At 40.0% G+C, this 24,410-nt stretch overlaps 1 protein-coding gene across 2 annotated transcripts in view; it reads right to left on the bottom strand.

Annotated features, from left to right (window-relative positions):
• The window catches only part of Cpm (carboxypeptidase M), a 64,781-nt gene that overhangs the window by 4,283 nt on the left and 36,088 nt on the right, over positions 1-24,410 (bottom strand). For both annotated transcript variants that reach the window (XM_027924175.2, XM_071609694.1), the window contains 5 exons: positions 16,597-16,769; positions 15,102-15,286; positions 14,259-14,429; positions 10,764-10,916; positions 5,895-6,043 (listed from right to left, as the gene is read on the bottom strand). In XM_027924175.2, coding sequence (XP_027779976.2) covers positions 5,895-6,043; positions 10,764-10,916; positions 14,259-14,429; positions 15,102-15,286; positions 16,597-16,769 — 831 coding nt within the window. The remainder of the gene's footprint in view (positions 1-5,894; positions 6,044-10,763; positions 10,917-14,258; positions 14,430-15,101; positions 15,287-16,596; positions 16,770-24,410) is intronic.

Below are 24,410 nucleotides of genomic sequence, written 5' to 3'. Positions count from 1 at the left end.
AAGAATGAAGCTGTAGACCGATTCTCATTTTCATGGTGTGGAAAGAGAGTTGATTGTTTCACTTTGTCCTGAGTCTATACTTATGTCCTTACTGGATATTAATATTATTAAAATTATTCTCTTAATTCGTTCCTTTTTTTTTTTTTTTTGCAGCTGATCTACGTGTACAAGTATATTGCTTTCTCAAAAAGGTTTGATTTTACTTGACTTTGTTCACAAGTCTGAATCTTTAGCTAGATTTGCTTTTTTGATGAAAGAAATGACTAGGAAAGGTCAGGTACTATGGCTCATGCCTGTAAGCCAAGCAGCTCAAGGAGGCTGAGGCAGGAGGATCATGAGTTCAAAGTCAGCCTCAGCAACTTAGCAAGGCTTAAGCAACTCAGTATAAAAAAGGGCTGGGGATGTGACTCAGTGGTTAAGAACCCCTGGTACCAAACAAAACAAAACCAAAACCAAAACAAAACAAAAACCCAGGAAAAATGCTAAACTAACATGACAAATGCTAAACTAACTATAGGCTATATCTACTGAGAAATGCTTTTATTGTATATGATGGAGAAGGCAAAGAATGGTGAACATAGTTGTTTGTAGAACCACTAATTGGGATGTATTTTACCATTTATTTCAACTTCCAAAGTCTTGTCTTCCAATCTTGTCTTAGAACTAATAATACCTATAGCTAACATGTACTGTATTTGCCTAATGGAAAATGAGCAATTCGTAACTATTCTATAAAGATATGGCTTATTAATGAGACTGCATAAAAATAAAATTCACTATAAGAGAAACTCTTTCATAGGATGGATAGTAAATAGAAGGAAAAATAAAGGGCCTTTTAAGACAAAGAGTCACAGTTAGTTGAAGTTTTTCTCAGGCTCTTTTCGTTTTCTCAGTGGCAGCAGGGATTCACAGGAAGAGGATTAGCTCCACAGAGCCCCACTGTTGGGCACTATGGGGATAACATGGAACAGAAAGGCTTTCAATTCTACAGTTTCACAAACTAAAAACCATGTCTCTCATTATGTCCTAAAGATGAAATAATGAAATACAAAGCCACTTTCTACTACAGAAGAGATGACTACCTTCTTCTAGGAATAGCTCTGTACAAAATGGGACTGCTACGATTGGCCTTGGTCCCACTAAGCAAAGCAGAATCCTGAAGTTTTTTTTGGAGAAAAATCAAAGAGGTAAAAGTACCATCGAGCCAACAAAATCAGGTACTTATTTAGTTCACTCACATAAGCCTACCCAGACTCAAATGAGATCATGCTTTCTTGTCCTAGGAAGAAATGACTCAGAAACATACATTGTAATGGAATTAAAAATCGAGATTTTACTTCAATTGATTGAAAAAAGGGCTGCAAACTATGCCCATCACTTGCTTAATATACTGTCAAAATTTGTGGATCAAATTTTACTTGTTCTAAGGAAACTGTCATAATCTATTTGCCCCCTACCCCATAGTGCTGGGGATTGAACCTAGGGCCGTGCTTACTATGCAAGCACTTGATTACTGAGCTACACCTCCCCTCCTCAATTATTTTTGTAATGATAGAAATTGTATCTTATGGAATGGGTGTTAAATGGTATTCCATGAAGTTCAGAAGTACTTTTGCTACATTATTTGTTTTTATAAATTTAGATATAATATTTGTGTATCTTTATGGGGTATATTATGGTAATTTGATACATGTATATGGAATAATAATCAAATCAGAATAGTATGCATTTTCATCTTTTTAAACATTGATCACTTTTATGTGTAGGGGATTTTGTACTCTTCTAGATGTTTTGAAATATATCATAGATTGTTTCAACCTATAGTTACCCTACTGTATTAAAGAAGAACCAGAATTGATTCCTCTGCTGTTTTGGTGCCTCTTAACTGAACTTCTGTTTCCCATTCAACTCCTGACTTCTCAATCTTCAGTGATCACTATTCCTTTCCTTTCTACAAGGCTGACTTGTCAGTTTCTGCAAAAGAGTGAGAACATGTGGCATTAGAGTTTGTGTCTGACTTATTTCACTGGATATAATGACCTCCAGTTCTCTCTGAATTGCTGCAGATGAAAAGATTTTATTATGGTCAAATAATATTCCACTGTGTATATATATATTTTTTCTTTATCCATTCATCCACTGAAGGGCATTTGGGCTGATCCCACATTTTAGCTGTTGTGAATAGTACTGCAATAAACATGGAAATGCAAGTATCTTTTTGGTATAATGATTTCACCTCCTTTAGATCTATAGTGTTTTCCATAATGACTGTTCATTTATATTCCTGTCAGTAGTGTGTAGGAGTTCCTTTTTTTTCCACATCCTTTTCAGCATTTTTCAGTTTTGGGTGATAGCCCTTTCAACTGGGGTGAGATAACATTTTGTGGTTTTGATTTGCATTTTCCTGATGATTAGTGAGATTGAGTATTTTTCCCTATGCTTGTTGGCCATTTGTAGATCATCTTAGAAGTCTGCTTAGTTCTTTAGTCCATTTTAAAAACTAGGTTGTTGTTTGAATATTCAGCTTTTTGAGTTCCTTATGTATTCTGAATATCAATATCTTGTCAGATGAAGAGTCTGCAAATACTTTCTTCCATTCTGTAGGCTGTTTCTTAATTCTGCTGATTTTCCCCTTTGCTGTGCAATAGCTCCTTGGTTTGATTTAACTCCATTGCCTACACCAAAGTCTTGAATTGTTTCCCATTTTCTTTTAGTAATTTCAGTTTCTATTTAACATTTAGGGTTTTGGTCCATTTTGTGTATCTGTTCTTCTAGTTAGTGGTGTATATTCGTATGTTTTCATGATGGTAGTTTTCATCCTTTTATTGCTAGTGTAGGACTCTTCAGTATTTCTTATAGGGCTGGTTCAGTGGTGATGAATTCCCTTAGTTTCTGTTTATCTGCAATAGACTTTATTTCTCCCTCAGTTTGGAAGGATAATTTTGGGTATAATAAAATCATGGTTGGCAGTTTTTATCATTCAGTATTTTGAATACATCCTCCCATTATTTTCTGAACCATAAAATTTCTTTGAAATCTGCTGTATATGTATCCTGGATGTGACTTGATGCTTTTTCTCTTGCTGTTTTTAGGCTTCTGTCTTACATTTTTGATATTTGGGCTATAATATGCCAAACATGGAAGTCTGTTGGGATCCTTTGAATTTCTTGAATCAGGATGTCCATATCTTATTGAAGGTTTGGGAAATTTTCAGCTATTGTGAAATAAATTTTCAATTCCTCTCCTCTTCACAAAAATTCTCAAAATGAGAATGCTTATTCACTTAATGGTATCCCATAATATTGTAGACTTTCCTCATTCTTTTAAATTCTTCTTTTTTCTCTTTTTTGTCTGGCTAACTAAATTCAAGAGATCTGTCCCTAGTTTTAAGAATTCTTTCTTCTGCTTGTTCTAGTCTCTTGTGAAAGTTATTTTTCATTTCATTAGTTGAAATTCTTAGTTCCAACATATCTGATTGTTCTTCATTTTTTCTTTCTTTTCAGTGAATTTCTCATTCATATGCTGAATTGTTTTTCTTATATATCATCTCTTGCATCTCATTGCATTTCCTCAGGATCATCATTTTAATTCTTTATCAGGTACCTCATATATTTCCTTCAAATTGGGGTCTATTTCTGGAGAACTGTCATTCTCCTTTGGAAGTGTGATGTTTCCTTTCATGTTTATTGTGTCCTTGTGTTGATGTCTGCTCATCTGGTATAATGTTCATTTCTTCCAATTTTATGAAATAACTTCAGTAGAAAAAGATTCTTTTTTGCTTAGATGGGGTAAAGGCTGTCATTTGGATAGGGGCTTTGGGTTTGGATATAAGGGAGCTCAAACGTATAGTTTCTGTGTGCTTTATGAGTCCATGAGCACCTCAATAGCCTAGACTGTAGAGGTTTGTAAAGGGTAGTTGTATGACTGCAGTGGACATGACTTCCAAAGGTATGTGACTTTGGGCTCTACAGAGTTGAGCCCTGATGGCACTGTAACTAGTGGTGGCAACTGACAACAGTTCTGGTGATGTAGAATATGGAGAGGCCTACCCTCTGGTCCCTCAGGGAAAGCACAGGTGACATCAAAGGTTGTAGCCTCAGCACCCATGGTCCCTGAACCATAGGACATGTAGGAAGCCTTCCTTAGGATTCTCAAGATGAATGGAGGAGATGTCTGGGTCTGCAGTATCAGCAGCCACAGTTCTGAAGTCTTACAGAATGAGCACAGGTGGGTCTGTGGCACTGGAAACCATGAAATTTAGATTTGGGAACACAAAGGGCCCTTCCCCTAGGTCCCATGAGGTGATTTATAGTTGGTGCTGGGCTTGTAGTGCTGTGAGGTGCTTTTTGGAGTTGTGGGACCCAGATGTTACTTTCTTGACAGCCCAGAGGATAAGCACAGAGTGATCCAGGGCTTTTGGCACCAGAACTATGGTCTGAAGTCTGTGGGTTACACAGATGTTCCTTAGGTTTCCCAGGGCCTGTGCATTTGGGCTAGTGGTACGGTATCCATGGGAGATCTTCCCTAGGTCCTTCAGGTTGAGCACAAGTGATTATGGGGCCTGTGGCTTTGTTATCTGCAGTCTTGGAGTTTCAGGATATGAGTGAGAATGTCCCTAGGGCAAGCTCTGGTAGGAACAAAGCTTGTAGAGTTAGCAATTACAGTCCTGAAGATGGGTCCTTCCCCCATCCAGCTGTACCCTTGAGTGAAGTAGAGGCTTTTTGCATCTGCAGTTGCAGACCCAAGGACTTGAGCTGAGAAGGAGACTTTTCCTAGATTAGCAGGTGAGCAGATGTCAAGCAGGTATTCAGGCTACCACAGCTGTATTTCTGGAGCTGCAGAAACCCCTACACCCACAGGCATGAGTGAAGTTGGGATTTTGCAACAGTGGCTACAGTCCCAAGGCTGTGGACTGGGAGGACATATTCCCTTGATCCTGCAGGGCAAATGTGAGTGGGGCTCAGGCTCTTGGCTGTAGTCAGTGGGTGGTCCTGAAGCTGCAGGATGCTGAGAGGGCTGCCTTATTCCCAGTGAAGTGTACACCAAGGCTTCTAACTGGTCAAGGGTTTGGATGCCAGCCCCAAAACAATATGGCATCTAGTAGTGGTTGTTGTAGTTTGAGTTCTGGGGGTTGAAGGTGGTCCAAAAGGAGCACTTTCTTTGGAGCAGAAGAGTCACTTTTAGACCAGTCAGTTCCCCAGACTAGATTTAAAGCTTGTAAGGATTGTGGAATTCTGCAGTTAGGACTGTTGGTCTGCTGCTACAGTCAGGGTTGCTGGTACTTCCAGCTCACCTCCTTCCCACCATGCTGGTTCCTCACTGCCTGCTGGGAGCTCTGCATTGCTTTCTTTTCTCTAGGTTGGAGACCTTTGCTGTGTAGGCTTCACTGCCTTGCGGATTTCCAGAGTTCTCCCTCACATTCCTTGAAATAGTTGCTCCTTTGCTGCCTTGATCCTGTGGCAGAGGGCACAAGGCACCTCTCTTCAGCCATCTTGGCTCCCTTTTATTCTTACTAATAAGGTTGCATTTTTTTTTTCTTAAATTATAAAGATTCTCACCAAAATAGGATTTGGCTTTACTTTAAAAATTAAGGGTTGGGGATGCAACTCAGTGGCAGAGAGCACTTGCCCTAGCATGTGTGAGGCCCCTGGGTTCAATCCCCAGTATGACACAAAAGGAAGATTGCCACTCAAGAAAACATGATTTTTTTTTCTTTTGGTTAGTTCCTATTGTTCTTACCTCCGCCGCACCCCTGTCATTTGCAGGCATGATTCCATTTCTTTCTGCCCTGATGTATTTACTTTTGGGTTTTTCCAGATTTATTCTATATTCCTTCTGGGTGAGTACTGTGAGCTCTGTAGTTATCTTCATAACAACCAGGATTGCATACTTACATTTATTGTATAGGACCCAGGCAAGAGAAGTAGATAGTACTCTCCAAATTTGTTGGTTCTAAATGGGCAGATATGTTTTCTGTCTTCGACTTCCACAATTACATTGGGTAATGGATTTCCATTCTGATCAAAAACTTGACCCTTTACACCTGTAGGACAAAAAGACAATCAAATGTAAATACCATTTTATGGCACATTGCAAAAATCAATGACTAGGGCTGGGGATGTGGCTCAAGCAGTAGCATGTTCGCCTGGCATGCGTGCAGCCCGGGTTCGATCCTCAGCACCACATACAAAGATGTTGTATCCTCCGAAAACTAAAAAATAAATATTAAAAAATTCTCTCTCTCTCTCTTAAAAAAAAAAAGGAAAATTATTTATAAAAAAAAAATCAATGACTACCAATTACAGTCAAATTACTAATCTGACTTATAGCTTGTAGATTGTTGGTTGCTAAATATTCCATTTATAACACATATCAAAATGAGAGAACACATATGACATAATCTAAAATCCATTCCTGTCATTTCCAAACTGTTAACTCAATCGCTAAACTATACTGCCAAATCAGTGGATTCCATAAAATCCTAAACAAAATAATGTTTAATGTATTAACTTAGAAGATGTATATCTATACAAGGAATTGACAATTTTGTCTTATGGTCAGGAAAACTATGTAAGTAGCAAAATTGCAAACAAAAATCTGCTTGAAGCATGGAATTGATTAATGATTTCTTATTACTAATACTAGCAGCCAGCACTATTGAGTGCTTAGTATATTCTAGGTTCTATGCTAGGTGTTCAATATGCATTTTCTCATAGAATCCTCACATCAATTCTACAAGGCAGACAATATTATTATCTCAATTTTGTAGGGCTGGTGTGTGGCTCAGTGGTAGAGAACTTGCCTACCAGGTGCAAGACCCTGCATCTGATTCTCAACAGCACAAAACAAAAACAAATACAATAATCACAATTTTATAGATGAGAACAGTAAGGTTTTGGGTGATTAAAATAAGTTGCAGTCTCACACAGCCAACTATGTGGCATAATACAGATGTAAGCATAATTGTAATCTCCTGAGCCCACAATGAATCCATTATAGCATTACCCACCCCCACCACATACAAACTTCAAAATTTTAGGAGTAGAATTTTTTTGTGTTGCTGGGAATTGAACACAGGGTCCTTCATATTCTAGGCAAGTGTTCTACCACTGAGCATACCCTAGACCCTCTTCTCATTTTTATTTACTTATTTTTGCTATATTGGGGATTGAACCCCAGGGGTGCTCTACCACAGAGCCTCAGCCCCATCCATTTTTATCTTTCATTTTGAGACAATGTCTTGCTAAGTTGCAGAGGCTGGCCTCAAACTTGCAATCCTCCTGACTCAGTCTTCCAAGTAACTGGGATTACAGGAGTGTACCACCATGCCCAGCTTGCCTTCCCCCACCCCCTTTAAAAATCTCACTTTTGTTATTCCTATTATTTGGTATGCTGAAGTGGAAACATTGCCCAAAGACCAGTAGACCCAAAGAAATCAGAGAAAGTTATCATATCAGGAACAAAAATAAGATTTTGAAAAAAGCTCAGATAATAAACAAAAGATGGAGATAAAACCTGAGACTCAAATTCTGTGGCCATAGCTGGAGATGTGAGGAGAAAGGAAAGGCTCTCCTTCCTTGGGTATTAGCTTCATGAATGATAAGTCCTTGCTGGGTGAGAATGGGGACTCTGCTGGCCACAATCCAGGGTGAGAGCTGGGACAGCACTTGAGAGACTGCTTGTTTGTGCCATGTCCCCACAAGATCACAGTTGCCACCTGTTTGGGATCTGGTGAAAGATCCCTGTGTGTGTCCCATAGGTTTCTGGAACTCAGCACATGCCAGATGCTGCAGTTGCTTAGGTGTCTGGATGCTGTGAGTCACTCCCCAGACCTCTTGGTCTGGATCTGCCTTAAGAGTCTAGGAGAGAGACAGGGCCACAGCAGGTGACACTGCATCTTGTGCATCTTGGCTTCTCCCCAGAGGATGGGGGCCAAGCAGGACAATCTAGGCCTAGAATTCAGATTTGTCCTCCTTTGCTATCTTGGCCTCAATAAGTCTGCAGACACCCTTATCCCAAGCCACACCTCCAAACATGACCACATGGTACCACCGGGCCCAGTTTAGACTGAAGTCTAGAGGGAGTTGCTGAAAGAAAACTGTGCTGGAGCTTTAGAAGATGCTGGTGCGAGGCAAGGCCAGCACTATTACTCCCAGTTCATTTGACTTCGCTGAGGTCCAGAGAAGGGCTTGCTCAAGGTTTCAAATAAGCCAGATGACAAAATACCTGAGGAATCTACCCAGGCTCCTGCCCTGGTGGCAGACCCTTCATTAAAGCAAAAGGCCTTAGTGTGCAGAGGTCCTGGATTCCATCCCCAGCAAGGTGGGTGGGGAACAAAAGACCTTTCTTTTCCAGATAAGGCAGGTCAGAGACTTCCAGAGAAGGGTCAAAAATCTCAGTCTCAGAAGCATCCTAGCAAGTGGGAATGCAGCACAGCTTGACAAATACCATTAATTTCCTTAAACCAGAGCAGTACCAACAGAGGGTGTTAGCTCCCATCATCTACAAACAAAAATGTTCTCCCCATTGGTGCCCTTATAGAAAGAGACTTTCTATGAAGTAGTAATAGTCACAGTGTATCAGTATTTTGAAATATGGTTTCATTATTAAACTAGGAGAAAAAATGCCATTGTCTTAAACCACAAGGGGGCAGGTTTGATGTGCTTGTACATACACCCCCCCCACCCCCCCCCCCACAAATAATTTCTTTCTTCTTTTTTTTTTTTAATTAGAGCTTTATAGTTACACAAAGTAGTTGAGTTCATCTGATAAACTCACATGTGCATGGGGGTCGATTTCAGTTCATGACACTCCACCCCACTTTCCACTCTATGCTCCCTCCCCTCTCCACTTCTCCTTTCTCTACTAGACTTCCCTATTAATTTGTATTTAATTGGTCACCTATTAATTTGTATTTAATTGGTTCTTTATGTTATCCTGTCCTTTCCCCCTTTCCTTTATTTTACTCTAGCCTCCACATGAGAGAAAACATTGAACTTCTGAGTTTCTGAGTTTGGCTAATTTCACTTAGCATATTCTCCATTTCCATCCATTTACAGGCAAATGCCATACTTTCATTCTTTTTTATGGATGAGTAGAACGCCATTGTGTATGTTTCCAGCGCAATTTCTTAATCCATGTCTTTTTAAAAGTGAGTTGTTCACATCTGATTACAGTGACAGGTAGATAAATATTCCTCATATGACCTAGTGTAAATAGACTTGTAAGTCCTCCAAATTAATAACGATGACTGTAGTAGTGCAATTTGTATGTTATTGGTTTACAAAGCTCCTTCACTGGCAGTATCCTGTCAGCATAACACTTGGAAGCCCACTTTAATTCAGCGCTTGGTGAATCATCTTTACAACTAGATTCTGAAAACAGTAGTACATTTATAAGAGTATATTTCAATTCAGTTTCATTCCCATGTGGATACTGATAAAAGATGAATTTCAGAAAAGAATACACTGTAACACACAAAGGGTTACATGGGTGGAAATATAATACCAAGGTTAAACTAATCCATGCTTCATGAGGCAAAGCTAGTGGAGAATGAAATGCCAGAATGCAAAACAAGACCCCAAACCAAGTTTTATGACATAATAAAGGAGAAAAATCTAGTGATCTGCTTATAACCTTGATGAAGATGCTGGTGAAAAGGTGACATTTTGTAACATTCCCTACACAGGGAATCATCTGATTCAGCAGTTAGACAGGGCCCTGAGAGTTCACCAACAATGTTTGTGTATTTCTGTTCAGGTTGGGGTTGGAGGTTGGTGACAAAGGTAAGGAAGTGGATGGAGGCATGCATTTTTAGGGATGTGCAGCCAAGGGATAGTCTTAATGATGCTTGTATTCAGCTCCCTGCCCTGTGCTCCCCATAGCCCACATCCTTCCCTGTCTACTCTCAACAGGTAGAGAGCATGGGAAGCATGCAGGAGATTCCAGTAGGACCGTGCAGTGAACCTCTTCACACAAACCCACCCTTCACTTGGGATTGATGTTGTGGCACAGCTATTATGACAATCCCTAATATGCTTCTTCCCCCAATCCTTTCTGAACTGAGAAAAATAACCTTGGCCCTGGCCATACAGAAGAGTCTTCCACACTCCACCCAAAGAGACACCGACTGGTTAGCAAACTTGGATTGCACATGATTCCATCATCACACATAACATGTTTCTCTAGTGCAAGAGTTTTCTCAGCATATCCCTGGACTAGCAGTATCACCTGGGAAGATGTTAACAATTCGAGTCCCACAAAATCAGAAACTCTGGGATGAGGCCCTGCAGTCTGTCTCCCCGTATGCCTGATGTTTATGTTTGGGAGCTACTTTTCTTTTGCCACATTTATTTTGTTCATCTGTGATAGAGGCTGGACAGCCTTCAGAAAACAGGCTGGGAAGATTTCTATTGCCTGGTCATTTGGTAGAGGTGAGGGGTGGGAGGGGTGAAAGTAAACATGCTAGATCACCACCCGGTTTCTGGGAAAAAATGCAAAATTGTAATGTCCAGTGTTGTGTGGCAAGTAACAAGCAAACCTGGCTTTTTCCTCCTTGGGAGATCATGTAAAAGAATAACATCCTGTTTGCTGGAGGAACACTGTATTCTCACACAGCAGATACTTGTACAGAGAGAATTCTGTATGAATTCTGGTACTGAAATGAGGCTGTACCTGGAACACATAATTAAAGACTTGTATTTGCTCAGCCCAAAGGTCCTGCTCTATTTTGTGTTAACAGGGAATAATAAAATCTTACAAACCTAGGTGCACCTGTTTTATATATTCAATTAATGAGGCCTTGTTATCATTCCAAAAGTATGGCAGCTTTTCCTCACGAGGATATTTACAGCATGACAGCTCCAGCGTAATTTCAAAACACTGGGCCCAGATGTAGTTGTAGTCTTGCATTCCACCTACAAACAAGCATATTTAGTTTTTGTTAAGGCCTAAAATTGGAGTGAAGCCAAGTATCACAGACCTTGGGGATGAGTGGATGAGACAGTTGCAGGGGAAATGAACGTAAACAGGAAAAGACAAATTTGACATATTAGCATGAAAAATCAAGGATTGACATGATGAGTCATGACTAGGCATCTTAAATATTTCCATATGCAAAAGTGGATCAGAGTTGACTAAAGTTCAATTGTGCATCAATTAAATGAGGGGTGGAGGAAGGCTCCTTTTTAATTTTTTATTTTATTTTTTATTTTTAAAAGTTCTATATTATGAAAGGATTCTTCAAATTCCAATTCTTCCTTGAATTACATTTTAAATGGACATAAACTAGAATAGAATTTCGAATATATCTACAAATCATTCATTTGTAAACTCATTTATATGAAGCAAAGAACACTACTTTTAAGGGAATAATAATGGCCAACATTTACTTAGTGTTCACTATTGCTAGGTACTGTTCAAAGTGCTTTAGGTCAACTCATTGAATCCTTGTGACAATTATTACTGCCTTATACAAAGCAGGAGATATAATCCCAGATGTTAGGTCATGTGTCCAGAAATTCCTGCCTGTGGACAGCAGAGACTAGGGTGTAGGCCACCTTGCCCTAGCTCCTGTGCTTTTTTTTTTTTTTTTTTTTTGGTACTGGGGATTGAACCCATGGGCACTTTACCACTATATCTGCAGTCCCCCTACCCCAGCTGTTTTTTTTTTCCCCTTAATTTTGAGACAGGACCTCTCACTAAGTTGCTTAGGGTCTCACTAAGTTGCTAAGGTTGGCCTCAAAATTATGATCCTCCTGCCTTGGCCTCTAAGTCACTGGGAATATAGTTGGGTGCCTCAGCACTCAGCCTGAGTTCCCATGCTCTTACCTATTATGCCAAGGTGCTTGTGGGGGTCAGAGAAAGAATGCCACTGACTCTCAGGAGGAAAAATACCCAGAGCCCTGTGGCTTCTGGTGCTGCCACTGCTTACATCATCTTTTTGTTTTTAACCTTCTGAAGACCCTATTTTCAAAGGGTTATTACAATTTTATTTTCTAAGATAAAAATATTTTCATATTTTAATCTCTCTGAATTGAGATATCTTAAATGGCATGCTTGAAAAAATTATGGCTTTAACTGAAAACACTTTATTCCTTTCCTGGTGGTTTATCGTATTTTACAATCAATGTCATCTTGGATTTGATGGAATAACAGTAACTTTAAAGGAAGTAGATTTTAATTTGCTACACTTGATATCTGCACAAGAAAATATGTATTCTCAATTCCATCAGGATATTTGGGAAGCACTGAAGTAGAAAAACAGTTTGATTTCAAGAAAATGATTAAAAGAGTATATCAGAATACTGATACATACTACTATATATAGGTAGCGGGCGCGGTGGCACATGCCTATAATCTCAGTGGCTTGGGAGGCTGAGACAGGAGGATTGTGAGTTCAAAGCCAGTCTCAGCAACTTCGCAAGCCATTAAACAAACTCAGTGAGATCTTGTCTCTAAATAAAATACAAAAAAGGGCCGAGGGTGTGGCTCAGTGACTGAGTGCCTCCGAATTCAATCCCTAGTAGTAATAATAATAATATACTGGACACCTGGTGGTGGCATGTGATTGAATAAATCAAATTATTTCGAAAAAAAAATAATAATAAAAAAATACTAGATATATTGGGCTGGGATTGTGGCTCCGTGGTAGAGCGCGTTTAGCATGTGTGAGGCACTGGGTTTGATTCACAGCACTGCAAATAAACAAACAAATAAATAAATAAATAAAAATAAAGGTCCATCAACAATTAAAAAATATGAAAAATACTAGATATCAAGTGATAACAGTGTAGGCCCAGATTCTAGCCAGGAAAAGCCTATCTTATAGATTTTTATATTTCTCTCTGAACTTATTTTCACAAAAAACAAAACAACAAGGAAAAGAGAGAAAAGAAAACAATATTTTGACTGGATGGATATGTCTCAGGTAGAAAGAATTTAAATGGCAAAACTGGTGTGCTTTAAGGATCCCTAGCAAAGTATTCCCAATTGAAAATGCCAAGCATGGAGAGTGATCAAAGTTCTGGATAAAGCCAGTCATGCTTGGCAACAAAACCTGTAGGAGGGCCAGGAGGCTTTGCTCTCTACTCCAACGCAGCTGGCTTTGCCTTTTTTTTTTTTTTGAGAAAGATACACAGCTCATACATACATACTTGGGAAATTTCCAATTTCCTATACATTTGAATTTGTCTTCAGTTATAGACAGTGAACATTAAGAACGACTCTGCCATTGAGCAGGAGTGAGGTCCTCTCCTAGCTCCGAAGAGGGAAGAACAAGACTAGAGTGGAGACCTAGGGTGGGAAGGGGGGCCTGTCTTAGCAGGGAGAGTTTGGGGTGTTGTGGTGTCTAGCTGCACCTTCTGGCTGCATGCCCTCAAATCATCATCTATGCTCATTTACATTATCTGGAAAGCTGTCAACGAGCTGTCCAGACACAAAGTACTAGCTTGTGCAAGATTACTGGCAGCCTGTGCATCTATCGTGATAACTTGTGAAGGCACCTTTGGAAGTGGCCTGTGTGCAGAAGTGCAGCTCGAGGGCCAGGCTGGCCAGGCTGTTTACAGTACTCCTTCTTGCAAGAATATCTTCCTTCCATGTTCCCCACATGGTAATCTTCCTCCCTTCCTTCTTGCCATCCTATTCCAAGAGTGGAAACTGGAGGACCCTGTCTGTTGTGTCCTGCCTGAAAAGCCCTTTTATTGAGCCTGCAAAGTAGCTTTCTAAGAAGGGTACTTCTTCCTGATATCCAGCTTTTCATAACCTGGAATGTCTAGCCATATTGGTTCTCCACTACTGCATGGCAATAATAAGCTGGATCTAAGTATCAGTTGTCTCTGTGAGATAGGACATAAGCATTGCAATTCTCTAAGGTCTTCACAATTTTCCTATTGTCTTTTGTGTAGCTATTGTTTATTTTCTGGTTTGTATATCCCTATGGTACACAGGTATCTTTTCTAAATCTTCATTCTTATTCTAATTACACAATCACAATTACTTATTTGCCTTAACCTTGAGGGTAAGATCTGCTGTGTCTTGTTCATCTTTCTTGGCACAGTTCTGGCTCACAGCACGCAGATATTGAATAAATACCTGAATGAATAAAAAAGGCCATTGGCAGTGAGGGACATGTCTGAGCATCTCTCACCTCCACTGCTTCTGTGGTATTAGCTAATGGAGAGAAGATTGAGAGACACAAACCAGCTGGTGCCCTTGGGTGATGACAATAAGGAGAATGGAAGAAATGAAGAGAAACTCACCTTGGAGTGGATACCAAGAGTAACCATTTGTAACTCCATTGGGAAAGTTCATTTTATTTTTACACTGATCTCCTTTAGTCATGTTGGGATTTCTTGAAGCATAGGTATGTGCAAGATGTTGAAAAACATCATCATCAGGAGTTAAGCTTCGGGAGAGCAATGTTCCAGTTGCTGCATTTGAAAGACACATCAAGACCTTTCAATTAACTTGTAGTAAGATGTTAGCAAATACATACTCATGTTGCACATAAATGCTCTCATTTCCACGGAGAGATCCACCCATTTCCATGAATGCTCCCTCTATTCTTTTTTTCCACTTTTTAATAAGCAAATACAAGGTGATATCTCACAAAATAAGTCAGATACATATCCAGACTTCTCCTAAATCAGCTTAAAAATTAGACATCCTCTTGGTACTCTTGCTGATTTCTGAAGGTTGGCAAACTTTCCTTAGGTATTCAGGAGGTTGAAGGAAGCCAGTAATATTTTAAGTCCTTGAGTTTTAAAAGGAGTCAGCGATTACCATTCATATGATTAGCAAAGAAATGTAATTTGTTCTAGTTTTATTTTGTTTTAGCCATGTAGCCTCTTGTGAGATGATCTAAGTCTGATTTTACTATTTCATTCATGAATATCACACTACTGGCTTCAGTTCAGCCACACTGCACATCCACTGCTTGAGAATTTATAGGAAGGATGGCTTAGGGTTGGGAAATTAAAGCTCCTTCTAACCCAGCCAGAGATGTTAAGCAATGGCAGAAGGGTTCCTCCTCACATAGAGGCACTACATTTGTAGCTCTGCTCTGCACTTAGAAAGCCAGAGTGGGTCCCACATTTGCTTACCTTGAACACCATTATCAAATGGGTAACTGGCCACCAATGCACCACCGTGGAGGTTTGCAGAGAGGACAAATGTCTCCGATTTCAGCCACTTCATGATTGCCAGAGTTTCAGGCTGCCTTGATACATTATTATATTCAAAGGCATCAGGGAAATTTCTATTCAGGTCATACTGGTTATAATTTTCCCTTTAAAAGAAAGAACTTTTTAGGGCTCATTGATGTTGTTACAAGGGAAAAGATTCTTGCAGTGCAAAGACCTTTGGATTAGGCTCCAGGTGTTTCCCAAATGTGGTAGATGGCAGCCTTGGTGCCTCCAACAAACCATACACATTTACACGCTACGTGGTCTCCTCCTCCTGTCTGACCTGCTCTTACCAATAGAACATTAGCTATTGTAACCTAAGCAGAAGCTTTTGGTAAGTCTTTGCATTCTGGGACTTTTGCCCTTAGAAAACTTTCTTTTGGAGCTTGAGACTCCAGTGGTAGATACATGGAGAGTCCACATGGAGAAATGAAGAGCCCAGGGGACAGCCAGAATGAGGACCCAGGTAAGGCACTTGGACTGGCCATTCCGGCTCTGCTCTGCTCTGCCCAAACTCCTGACTTACAGGGAAAAAAAAAAAAAAGCTATTGTTTCAACTCACCAGTTTAAGAATGGTTCCTTATGTAGCAGAAACAACAGGAGGAGTGAGCTATTTTATATTTCTAAAAAGTGGAATGTTTAAATATACTAAAAAAACCCTAAAACTGAAGAGAATCCAGTGGTGAGATTTTATTTTTAGTAAAGCAAAATATTTCTAAATTGCACAAATATAAATGTATGATAAACATTTGAAAATTTCTAAACCTTCCAAGACAGCTTGAAACAGAAACTGTTTAAACCAGAACTACTGTAAGACTGATTCTTCTTTGTGGTTAGATCACTGGCTTAATAAATCAACCACTAATGATTGAGGGCGTGTACTACCCCAGGCAACCGGGGAGCTCACCGCAATGAACATACCAGACATGATCCTGCCCTCAGGGAGCTTGCTTTTTAGTGGGGAGAGAGAGATTACACAAGAAATTGGACCCTACAAATTGTGCTATGAAGGTAAAGAGCTGAGTGACCTAAGAGTATACCAGGGAGCCTAATATATGATACTTGTCAGGGAAGGAGTCTTTGAGGAAATGCTATGTCAGCAGCGGGAAGAGGTAAAGAGAGAGTGGAGGTGTCAGACGCCTGTGCCCAGAAAGTACTGGGAGAAGAGGGAGGAGGATCAGAGAGGCAGGAGCCCAGGGCGCAGGGGGCGTGGCCAGTGGAGGCGGCACCGGTATTGAGGATTTCAAGATTCATCCTGCAAACAGGGGGCAGGAGTTCCAGCACACTGCGGCAGGGTGCTGGCTGTGAGATGCTTCACTGTCATCTAACTCCTCTTTCTAGGGCCAGCAGGTACCTGATGGGAGCCTTTCCGTTTTGTCTTGTTTTAAAATAAAGTTAGACCAGTCCATCTCACCTTCCGTTACTGTAGAAACAGTCAGGCTTTTTGACAGCTTCGAATCCATCTGGGTTCATTGATGGCATGATGTGTATCCGGGTACTATTGATCAGATTTGTGATTTCAGGGTCTTTCCCATAGCTGGTGACAAGATAGTCAATCAGATGGAGCAGCAGCTCCCTCCCGACAGTCTGTGGTGGAAGAGAAAGGGGGTGTTTTAGGTCAGAAGCAATAAGGAAAACCATGCCTGGAGCACAAATCCCCTCAGTAGGGGCCTGAATGCATGATATATTGGACCAAAACTAGTCCATAGGACCACTAATTCCTCCAGCACAGGGCAATCAGGCAAGTGGTAATCAATCCCTGGATGTGCTGCAAAGTATTTGTTACTCAAAATTACTCTGTTGTAAATAGTTTACTTTTTATCTTGGGGATAGGGATTGAAACAAGAATAATTATTTTAAAAAAGAATTACAGCCAGGTTCAGTAGTGCATACCTGTCATCCCAGCTATTCAGAAGGCTAAGGAAGGAGAATGGCAAGTTCGAGGGCATCCTGGGCAACTTAGCAAGGAGACCATGCCTCATAAAAAACTTTTAAAAAGGGCGGTGGGTGTACCCAACCTAGGTGCCCTTCAATAGATGAATGGATAAAGAAAATGTGATACGTATATACAATGGAATATTATTCAGCCGTTAAAAGAATGACTTTATGAAATCTGCTGGTAAATGGATGGATCTGGAGACTAACATGCTAAGTGAAATAAACCAATCCCCCAAAACCAAAGGACAAATGTTCTCTCTGATATGCAGATGCTAGGGAGGGTGGGGAGGAGAAACAGAAGTTCAGGTGGATTAGACAAAGGGAAATGAAGAGAAGGGAGGGAGGACAGGAATAGGAGAGACAGTGGAATGAATGAGACATAACTTTCCTATGTTCATATATGAATACACCACTAGTGAAACTCCACATCATGTACCACCACAAGACTGGGATCCTAATTACAATAAGCTCTATTCCATGTATGTGTAATATGTCAAAATACGCTCTACTGTCCTGTATATCTAAAAAGAACAAATAAAAAATAAAACACAGGAGATATTTTTAAAAAGAAAGAAAGAAAAGAAAAGAACTCAAGCCAAGAGCTGACAATGAGATTCACCAGCCAAAGGCAAAGAAAGCCAGGATTAAAAGGCTTGGGTTGAGTGCGAATTCAGTTAACAGTAGAACTAGTCATCAGTTCTATTTACAGTCAAAATTTAACCAGTTATTTTTAGTTTCACTTCAGTTTTATTCTTCTGTTAATAAATTTTAGTAGGATTAAGTTTAAAGATTTAAATATAATCATACTTAGGTCAATTTGAATATGATTACATTTTATACATCTTAAAAGCTACCAACTCATAATATAAAATAGAAATATACAAGTGTCTGAGAAATAGTAATAAAGGTTATTCTGGGTGAAAGTATTTCTGATAACTTGTTACCTCTTATTTTTCTAGTATTACTTTCTAGTATCTTTTTGTCATTTTTATAAAAACAAAAAAGTCATGATTCTTTCAGGTACAAAAGTGTGTAATCAAAGTATTTTCTGTTTGTCTCAATATACCACAAGAAGTCACAAGTGGAGAGGGTATATAAAAACCTTGGGAATATGACAAAGAATAATTTTCAGATAATTTGAAAAATGCTGAGGCAAACAGATGAAATTTCAGAGGGAGTTAAAATCTCTTTTTTCAGTTGGTCCATACTTGCTGCCTCTGTAACAGCAGAGTTCAACCAAATATTATTCAAATTAATTCCTCCTAACTTTAATATAAATGTCTCAAACATTCACTCATGTTTTATGTATAAACCTCCTTCCCTTCCCAATTTTAAAACTTTAGAATTAAGCCTTTGACTATGAAACCTTGGAGAGTTCAAATTTTAAGAAAGAATGTGGTGAAAACAGTGTCCCTTAGCTTACCCGGCCTTTCATCCAGCACGCTCACTTCCTTTCTGTGAGAGTATGGACTTCATGAAAGGACCCCCAGTAAGAGCCTGGGAGGCCTGGAGCACACACACTGCGTGGGGAGCCTTTCACTGGTGATTCAGATGGTCGTTAAAATGGCAATAACCCAGAAGGCAGAAAATAAAGTCTCCATCAGGTTTAGTTCAATTCAGCCAACTTGGAATTTGCCAGATAAATAAAAATGAGTCTAGATCTTCAAAGAATGTTTATAACACAATGGGGAAAATTTGAAGGAACAATCCACAACACCGTTAGTAGGGGGCAAGAGAGAGGGGGAAAGGCAGACAGGCAGACAGACACAGACAGGCAGAAACTTCAGTTCTGGGATTCCACAATGGTGTGTTACAGATTTAATTCATTTGCCTGATGGTCTAGCTAATCCTCCTTGGTCAAATATCGAGCCTACAGATTCCATTATCTAACATACAGTCCCTAGCCTCCCACATCTGGGTTCAGCGACCTGCCTGTGTGGCCCCTGCACACCCCACCACTACGCTATCTAATGCCACTCACATAGGTTACAGTTAACCTAGCTGGCCACCCCTTCCCCACTCCACCATCTAAGCCTTGAGAGCAAGGATCTGAACCATTTCCCTCTGTATCCCTGGTATATCTTGCACATTTCCTGGTGTATCATGAATTTGGTAATTGTTAATTAGTTACTGTTGACAAATCCAGTACAAGGTCAAGACAACCCGGAGAAAGAACTTTTGGAAAACACGAAGATCCACAGTACTTAGGAAGAAGAGATGTTCAAAATGACAGTCATTTTGTTGGAAGTATTTTCAGTACTGAACAAAATTTACAGGGGTGTGGGGGGGCTGACATTTCTGCTTATGACAAGAAATCTAAATATCTGGTCACACTGGCTCAGCCTCACCAAAAAGAGATGGAGAAACAGATCACTATTTGAGGAATCTTCTACATGCTAAAAATGAATCTGACACTTCACCTGGAATAACCATTAGCTCTGTCTAAATCTAAACAGAACCATTTAAAGTCATGTGGTAATTGAGAACAGTTTGCTATCTAGAAAGTGGTGGAAAAAAATTTTGGAAGAACAAGCTTTTACATTTTTGTTCGAACAAATTTGGCACCTCTATCTTATGGTGACTACACATCCCAGACTTTCTAAGACAGGCACAATTTCAGATATTATGCCTTATTGTCTGCATAAACCATTAAAATACCCTCTAAGTACAAACATTTAGATATACAAATTGCATCACATAAACTGTTTCTATACTGAGATGTGTAAAAGTCAAATGTGCTTTATTTTTAGTTTGAAAATATGCTCATTATTTATAGGAAATGTTTTTTCTTTCAACCTATATATCTGGAATACAATAAAGTATAAACAAATGTTACTAAATGTAAGATTCTAAATGTGATATGGGTTTTTCAAAAGTCTAAACCCAAATAAACAATCATAGTAAAAACTGACATTTAAGAAACAGAAACTTAAATTTCCAGGGTGCTACCCCCTCCCCCAAGTCAGAATTGTAGTTTAGTTAAACTTAAGAAAAACTTCAAATACCTACTCTCACAGTAATCAAGATGTGGCCCCAAGGTCAAGGCCACTGGGGCTGGAATCCAAGGTCTGACCTATACTTTACCTGTTGCTGGGTGAGCTTAAAACTCTAGGCACTCAATTCCTAAAACACAGTCATGCCTCACTTCATTATTTCCACTAGAGAAGAATTAGAGAGGTCTTAACCAAACCAGCAATTGCCCAAGTAAAATCGTTTTTTTTTTTCCTAAAAATAAAAATAACAAAATAAAGGCACTGGGTGGGGAGATAAAAAGCACAGAACAGCACAGAGAGCTTTAGGAAGGAAGGAGGTATGGAGATCCTCCTGGGTGGCTCTCCTGCAACCACACTGAGGCCAAGGATGTTATGTCCCCAGCGTCAGGACATGACCAGAGCTTTAAGTAAAGCTCAATTTTAGATTATTGATTTTAGTGTCCACAAATCGAGACAATAGCCGAATGAGGGGGTGGGGGAAGGCAAGGGGGAGACAGATCTCAACCCCAAACAATCTGAATATCTATGGAATAAGGGAAGAGTAGGACTCCATTCAGTGTGTACTGGCATCGATCCTTCCAATTAGAAAAGTCTAACTAAACTTCAGGTGTGTCATTAGGAGGCTGCATATATTAAACCTAGAATTGGGGTTTCTACAATTCTAAGTTCCAATGTGTATGTAAACCAGGGCCTGAAGGAACTAGAAAAACACCTGCTAGACTTACTAAAATGAGGAAGATTAAATCTCAGAAATGTCCCTCCCATGCTTTTTTATAAAGTACGGGCACATCAGGGGACAAAGGCTCCTCTGGATGCTTTGTCTGTAAGCTCCCAGGGGTGACTCCTCTGCAGTCAGGAGAAGCAAGCAGTAAGTTGGAAGACAAAAGGTTCCAAGATAGACAACTGGGAAAATCTCTTTCAGTGTTGCTCCTTCTAAAAGCTTGTTACTGTTTTGTATGATCAATAAGCCAAAGTGTTCTCATTAAATGATTCTGGAACAACTGAGTATCCATCCAAACAAAATTAGTTTGAGGGAGACCAAAGATCTATATACAACAACTAAAACAATAAAATCAGAACATTCCAAAGACAGTTAAAAAGGCAGATCCACTGGATAAGGCTTAATGCTCAGGCTCCAGAGTCAGATGGTTTTGTGGTAAAACCCACACCTGGATCACTTAGAGCCTTGCTAAATTGCCAGGCTGGCCTCAAATTTGCCTCTTCCTGCCTCAGCCTCCAGAGTAGCTGGGGCTTTGGGCCTGTACCACTGTGTCTACAATAACATCTTTTCTTTTCTTTTTTTTTTTTTTAAGTTACTGTCTTGCCTTTAGTTTTTTTAAAAAATAGATTGGAACTGGGCATGGTCATGTGCAGTTGTAATCCCAGTTACTGGGAGGCTGAGGCAGGAGGATAGAGTGTTTGAGGCCAGCCTGGGCAACTAGTGAGACCCTATCTCAAAATAAAAATGAAAAGGTCTGGGAATGTAGCCCAGTGGTACAGCATCCCTGGGTTCAATCTCCAGTACTATTTTTTTTTTTAAGTTTTAATCTTTGTTTTAAAAACATAGTAACCAGGTGAGGTAGAAGGAGACATTTTCCAACACTGCTCATATACACTCAAATTGTAGGTTCTTCATGGTTTATTCTGAATTGCAAAAATTCTCTCTGTGCTTTCCTTTACTCAATCCTGGCTGCCATAATCAGACAGAAAGTTCAAGTTGCTTTTTTTTTTTTTTCTTGGATATGTAGTAGAAAACTTAACAGATTATTTTTAATAAGGAAAAGACCTAATTCTAAAACAAGGTGTAAAGAGGTGGAGATTCATGGGGGAAAGTGGCCAAACTGGGTACTCCTAATGCTGCTGCTCACTGTCATAGAGTCACCATATCAAGTGGTAACAACACACGCCCTCATACATGCACTCAGGAGAGAGAAAACATTTTAAAAATAATGTGGCCAATCTTGTACATCATGCCCCTCAGTATATATGTACCTCCTATAGGGACTGTCCACATCAGGTCCATAATCTCCCAGAAGATCCAAAGATCCTGAGGTTGGAGGTCAAAGTTTGTACCAATATAACAAGGAATACCTCCAGAGAAGGTTAAGGATCACTGCCCTAAAATACTAACTACATTACTTTTTCTTCTTCTCTTTTCTCTTTTCAGTGCTGGAGATTGAACCCAGGGCCTTGAACAGTTAGGCAAGTGCTCTACCACTGAGTTATACTCCAGCCTCTTATCTTGCTTTTCTTTTTTTCTTTGTCACCAGGGATCAAACCCAGGGGTGCTTAACTACTGAGCCACATCCACAGTCCTTTTTATATTTTATTAGAGACAAGATCTCTCTGAGTTGCTTAGGGCCTCACTAAATTGCTGAGGCTGGCTTTGAACTTGTGATCCTCCTTTCTCAGCCTCCCTAGCTGCTGAGATTACAGGAGTATACCACTTGGCCCAGCTACATTGCTTTTTAATAAGATAGAAAAACAGAGAATGCTTTCAGTGCCAAAAGATTTAAGTAAGGAACAAGGTGGTGATTAGACCCTGTGCCAAGTGACTTTTTTGCTCCTAGGTTAGACCATTGCTTTTTCTAACTCCCAGTGGCACCAGGATGGCTGACTATTGAAGTCTTCAAGTTAAACATAATAACTTTCTTAGCAGTCCCATGGAGCCCACAGATGCTTCTACCAGCTGGGACATGAAAGGGGTTTACATGTTTCAGATCCTCACCTCAAAACACACCAAGACTTTTTCCTCTGCCTAATCTCAGTCCTCACTATTCCTTAAATAAGCAGGGTGAACTAGAGAGACTTGACATTATGGACACACTAACTACACCAGAAAATTGGGAAACTGCATGGAAAGAATAGCCAATTAGTGTGTGTGGGGGGTAATGTTTCTTCTTATCTTTGGAAGTTTCAGTTCTGAGGGTTAATTTCTGAGTTGCAGACTGCAAGTCCTGAAGCACCAGGAATTCAATAAATAAACTACTGAAGGCAAAGAGTGCCATCTGTCTCTTATTAAAAATGGATTCCAAGGGACCTTGATCAATAGACTGGGCAGCAAAAGGGAAAGACGTCTGGGCTACTCTAATAGTTGTTTTATTAAAAGCAACTTTGGTTGGACTCCCAGCAATCTCAAGTTTGTTTTTTTTTTTTAAAGAAACAGTGCATTATGTTCAGAAAGCCACAGATGGATCGAACTTCACTGGCCCCCAAGATACCTACTCTTTTCTGAGAGGTAGATGTTTGCATCTTTGCTCTGGCTGCAAGTAAAGTACCTTCTCTAAGCTGGGCAGGTTGGTCAGCATGCCTGGCAAGGGCAGGCTGTGTGTGTCATGAAGGGTGGAGCCAGTTTCCCAGGAGCCTGGGCTCGGGGAGGGTGAAGCCAGGTCAGGAAGCTTAGCACTGATGAGAGCAAGCCACCCAGGCTATTGCAAATCTGTAGTGTTCCAACAAGTGAGCAGGTTGTACTTATTGGAATATGCATTTACACTGACATTCCTTTAAATTACATGTTTTATAATGCATTCTGCACATTCCTGTGCATATTTTTTTTTTATGGTGATGTCAGGAAACTACCTTTCTACATTTGACTGCCCAGTCTTATTGAATCCTGGAAAGTGGGAAATACTGCAGTTGTCATGTTCTCAAAAGCCTAAGGAAGTAAGGTGAGAAAGGGAGATGAACATCTTCAACTGTGTGCCAGATGGCTGGGCAGGTAAGAGTGGCAAAAGGATATTTTGTGAAACAAAAAGAATTTATTTCTTCTAATGTGAAAAAGAGGTCAAACACTATGAAGGCATTCAACAGTATTTGTGGAATGATGGGTCTGAGAGAACCCTAAGTGTGGCTACCTCAAAGTGAACATTGAAACCATTGAGTATGCCAGGGGTAGTGGTGCAGTCCTGTAATCCAAGGCTGAGGCAGGAGATTCGCAAGTTCAAGACCAGCCTCAGCAACTTAGCAAGGCCATTAGCAACTTAGCAAACCCTGTCTCAAAATGAAAAAGTAAAAAGGGCTGGGATGTAGGTTAGTGGTTAAGCACCCCTGGGTTCAATCTAAGAAAGAAAGAAAGGAAGGGAGGGAGAGAAAGAAAATACTGAGTATTAGATTAAGAGCCACAAAAGTATTCAAAAGCCAGATGTTAGGAATCTGGATAGCTATTTGGAATTTTCTGAGTTCAAATAAATAGAGCTCCTTTGCTGGGTGACCTTTATGCTGACTTGGATGGGAGGAGTTGAAAGCTAGAGCACTGTTTGCAGCTTCAAGAACAAAAACACGTCAGGTTACTCTGACA

Source organism: Marmota flaviventris, chromosome 3 (assembly GCF_047511675.1).
Source record: "Marmota flaviventris isolate mMarFla1 chromosome 3, mMarFla1.hap1, whole genome shotgun sequence".
NCBI classification, from domain to species: Eukaryota; Metazoa; Chordata; class Mammalia; order Rodentia; family Sciuridae; genus Marmota; species Marmota flaviventris.
This window is presented reverse-complemented; position numbering and strand designations above follow the sequence as displayed.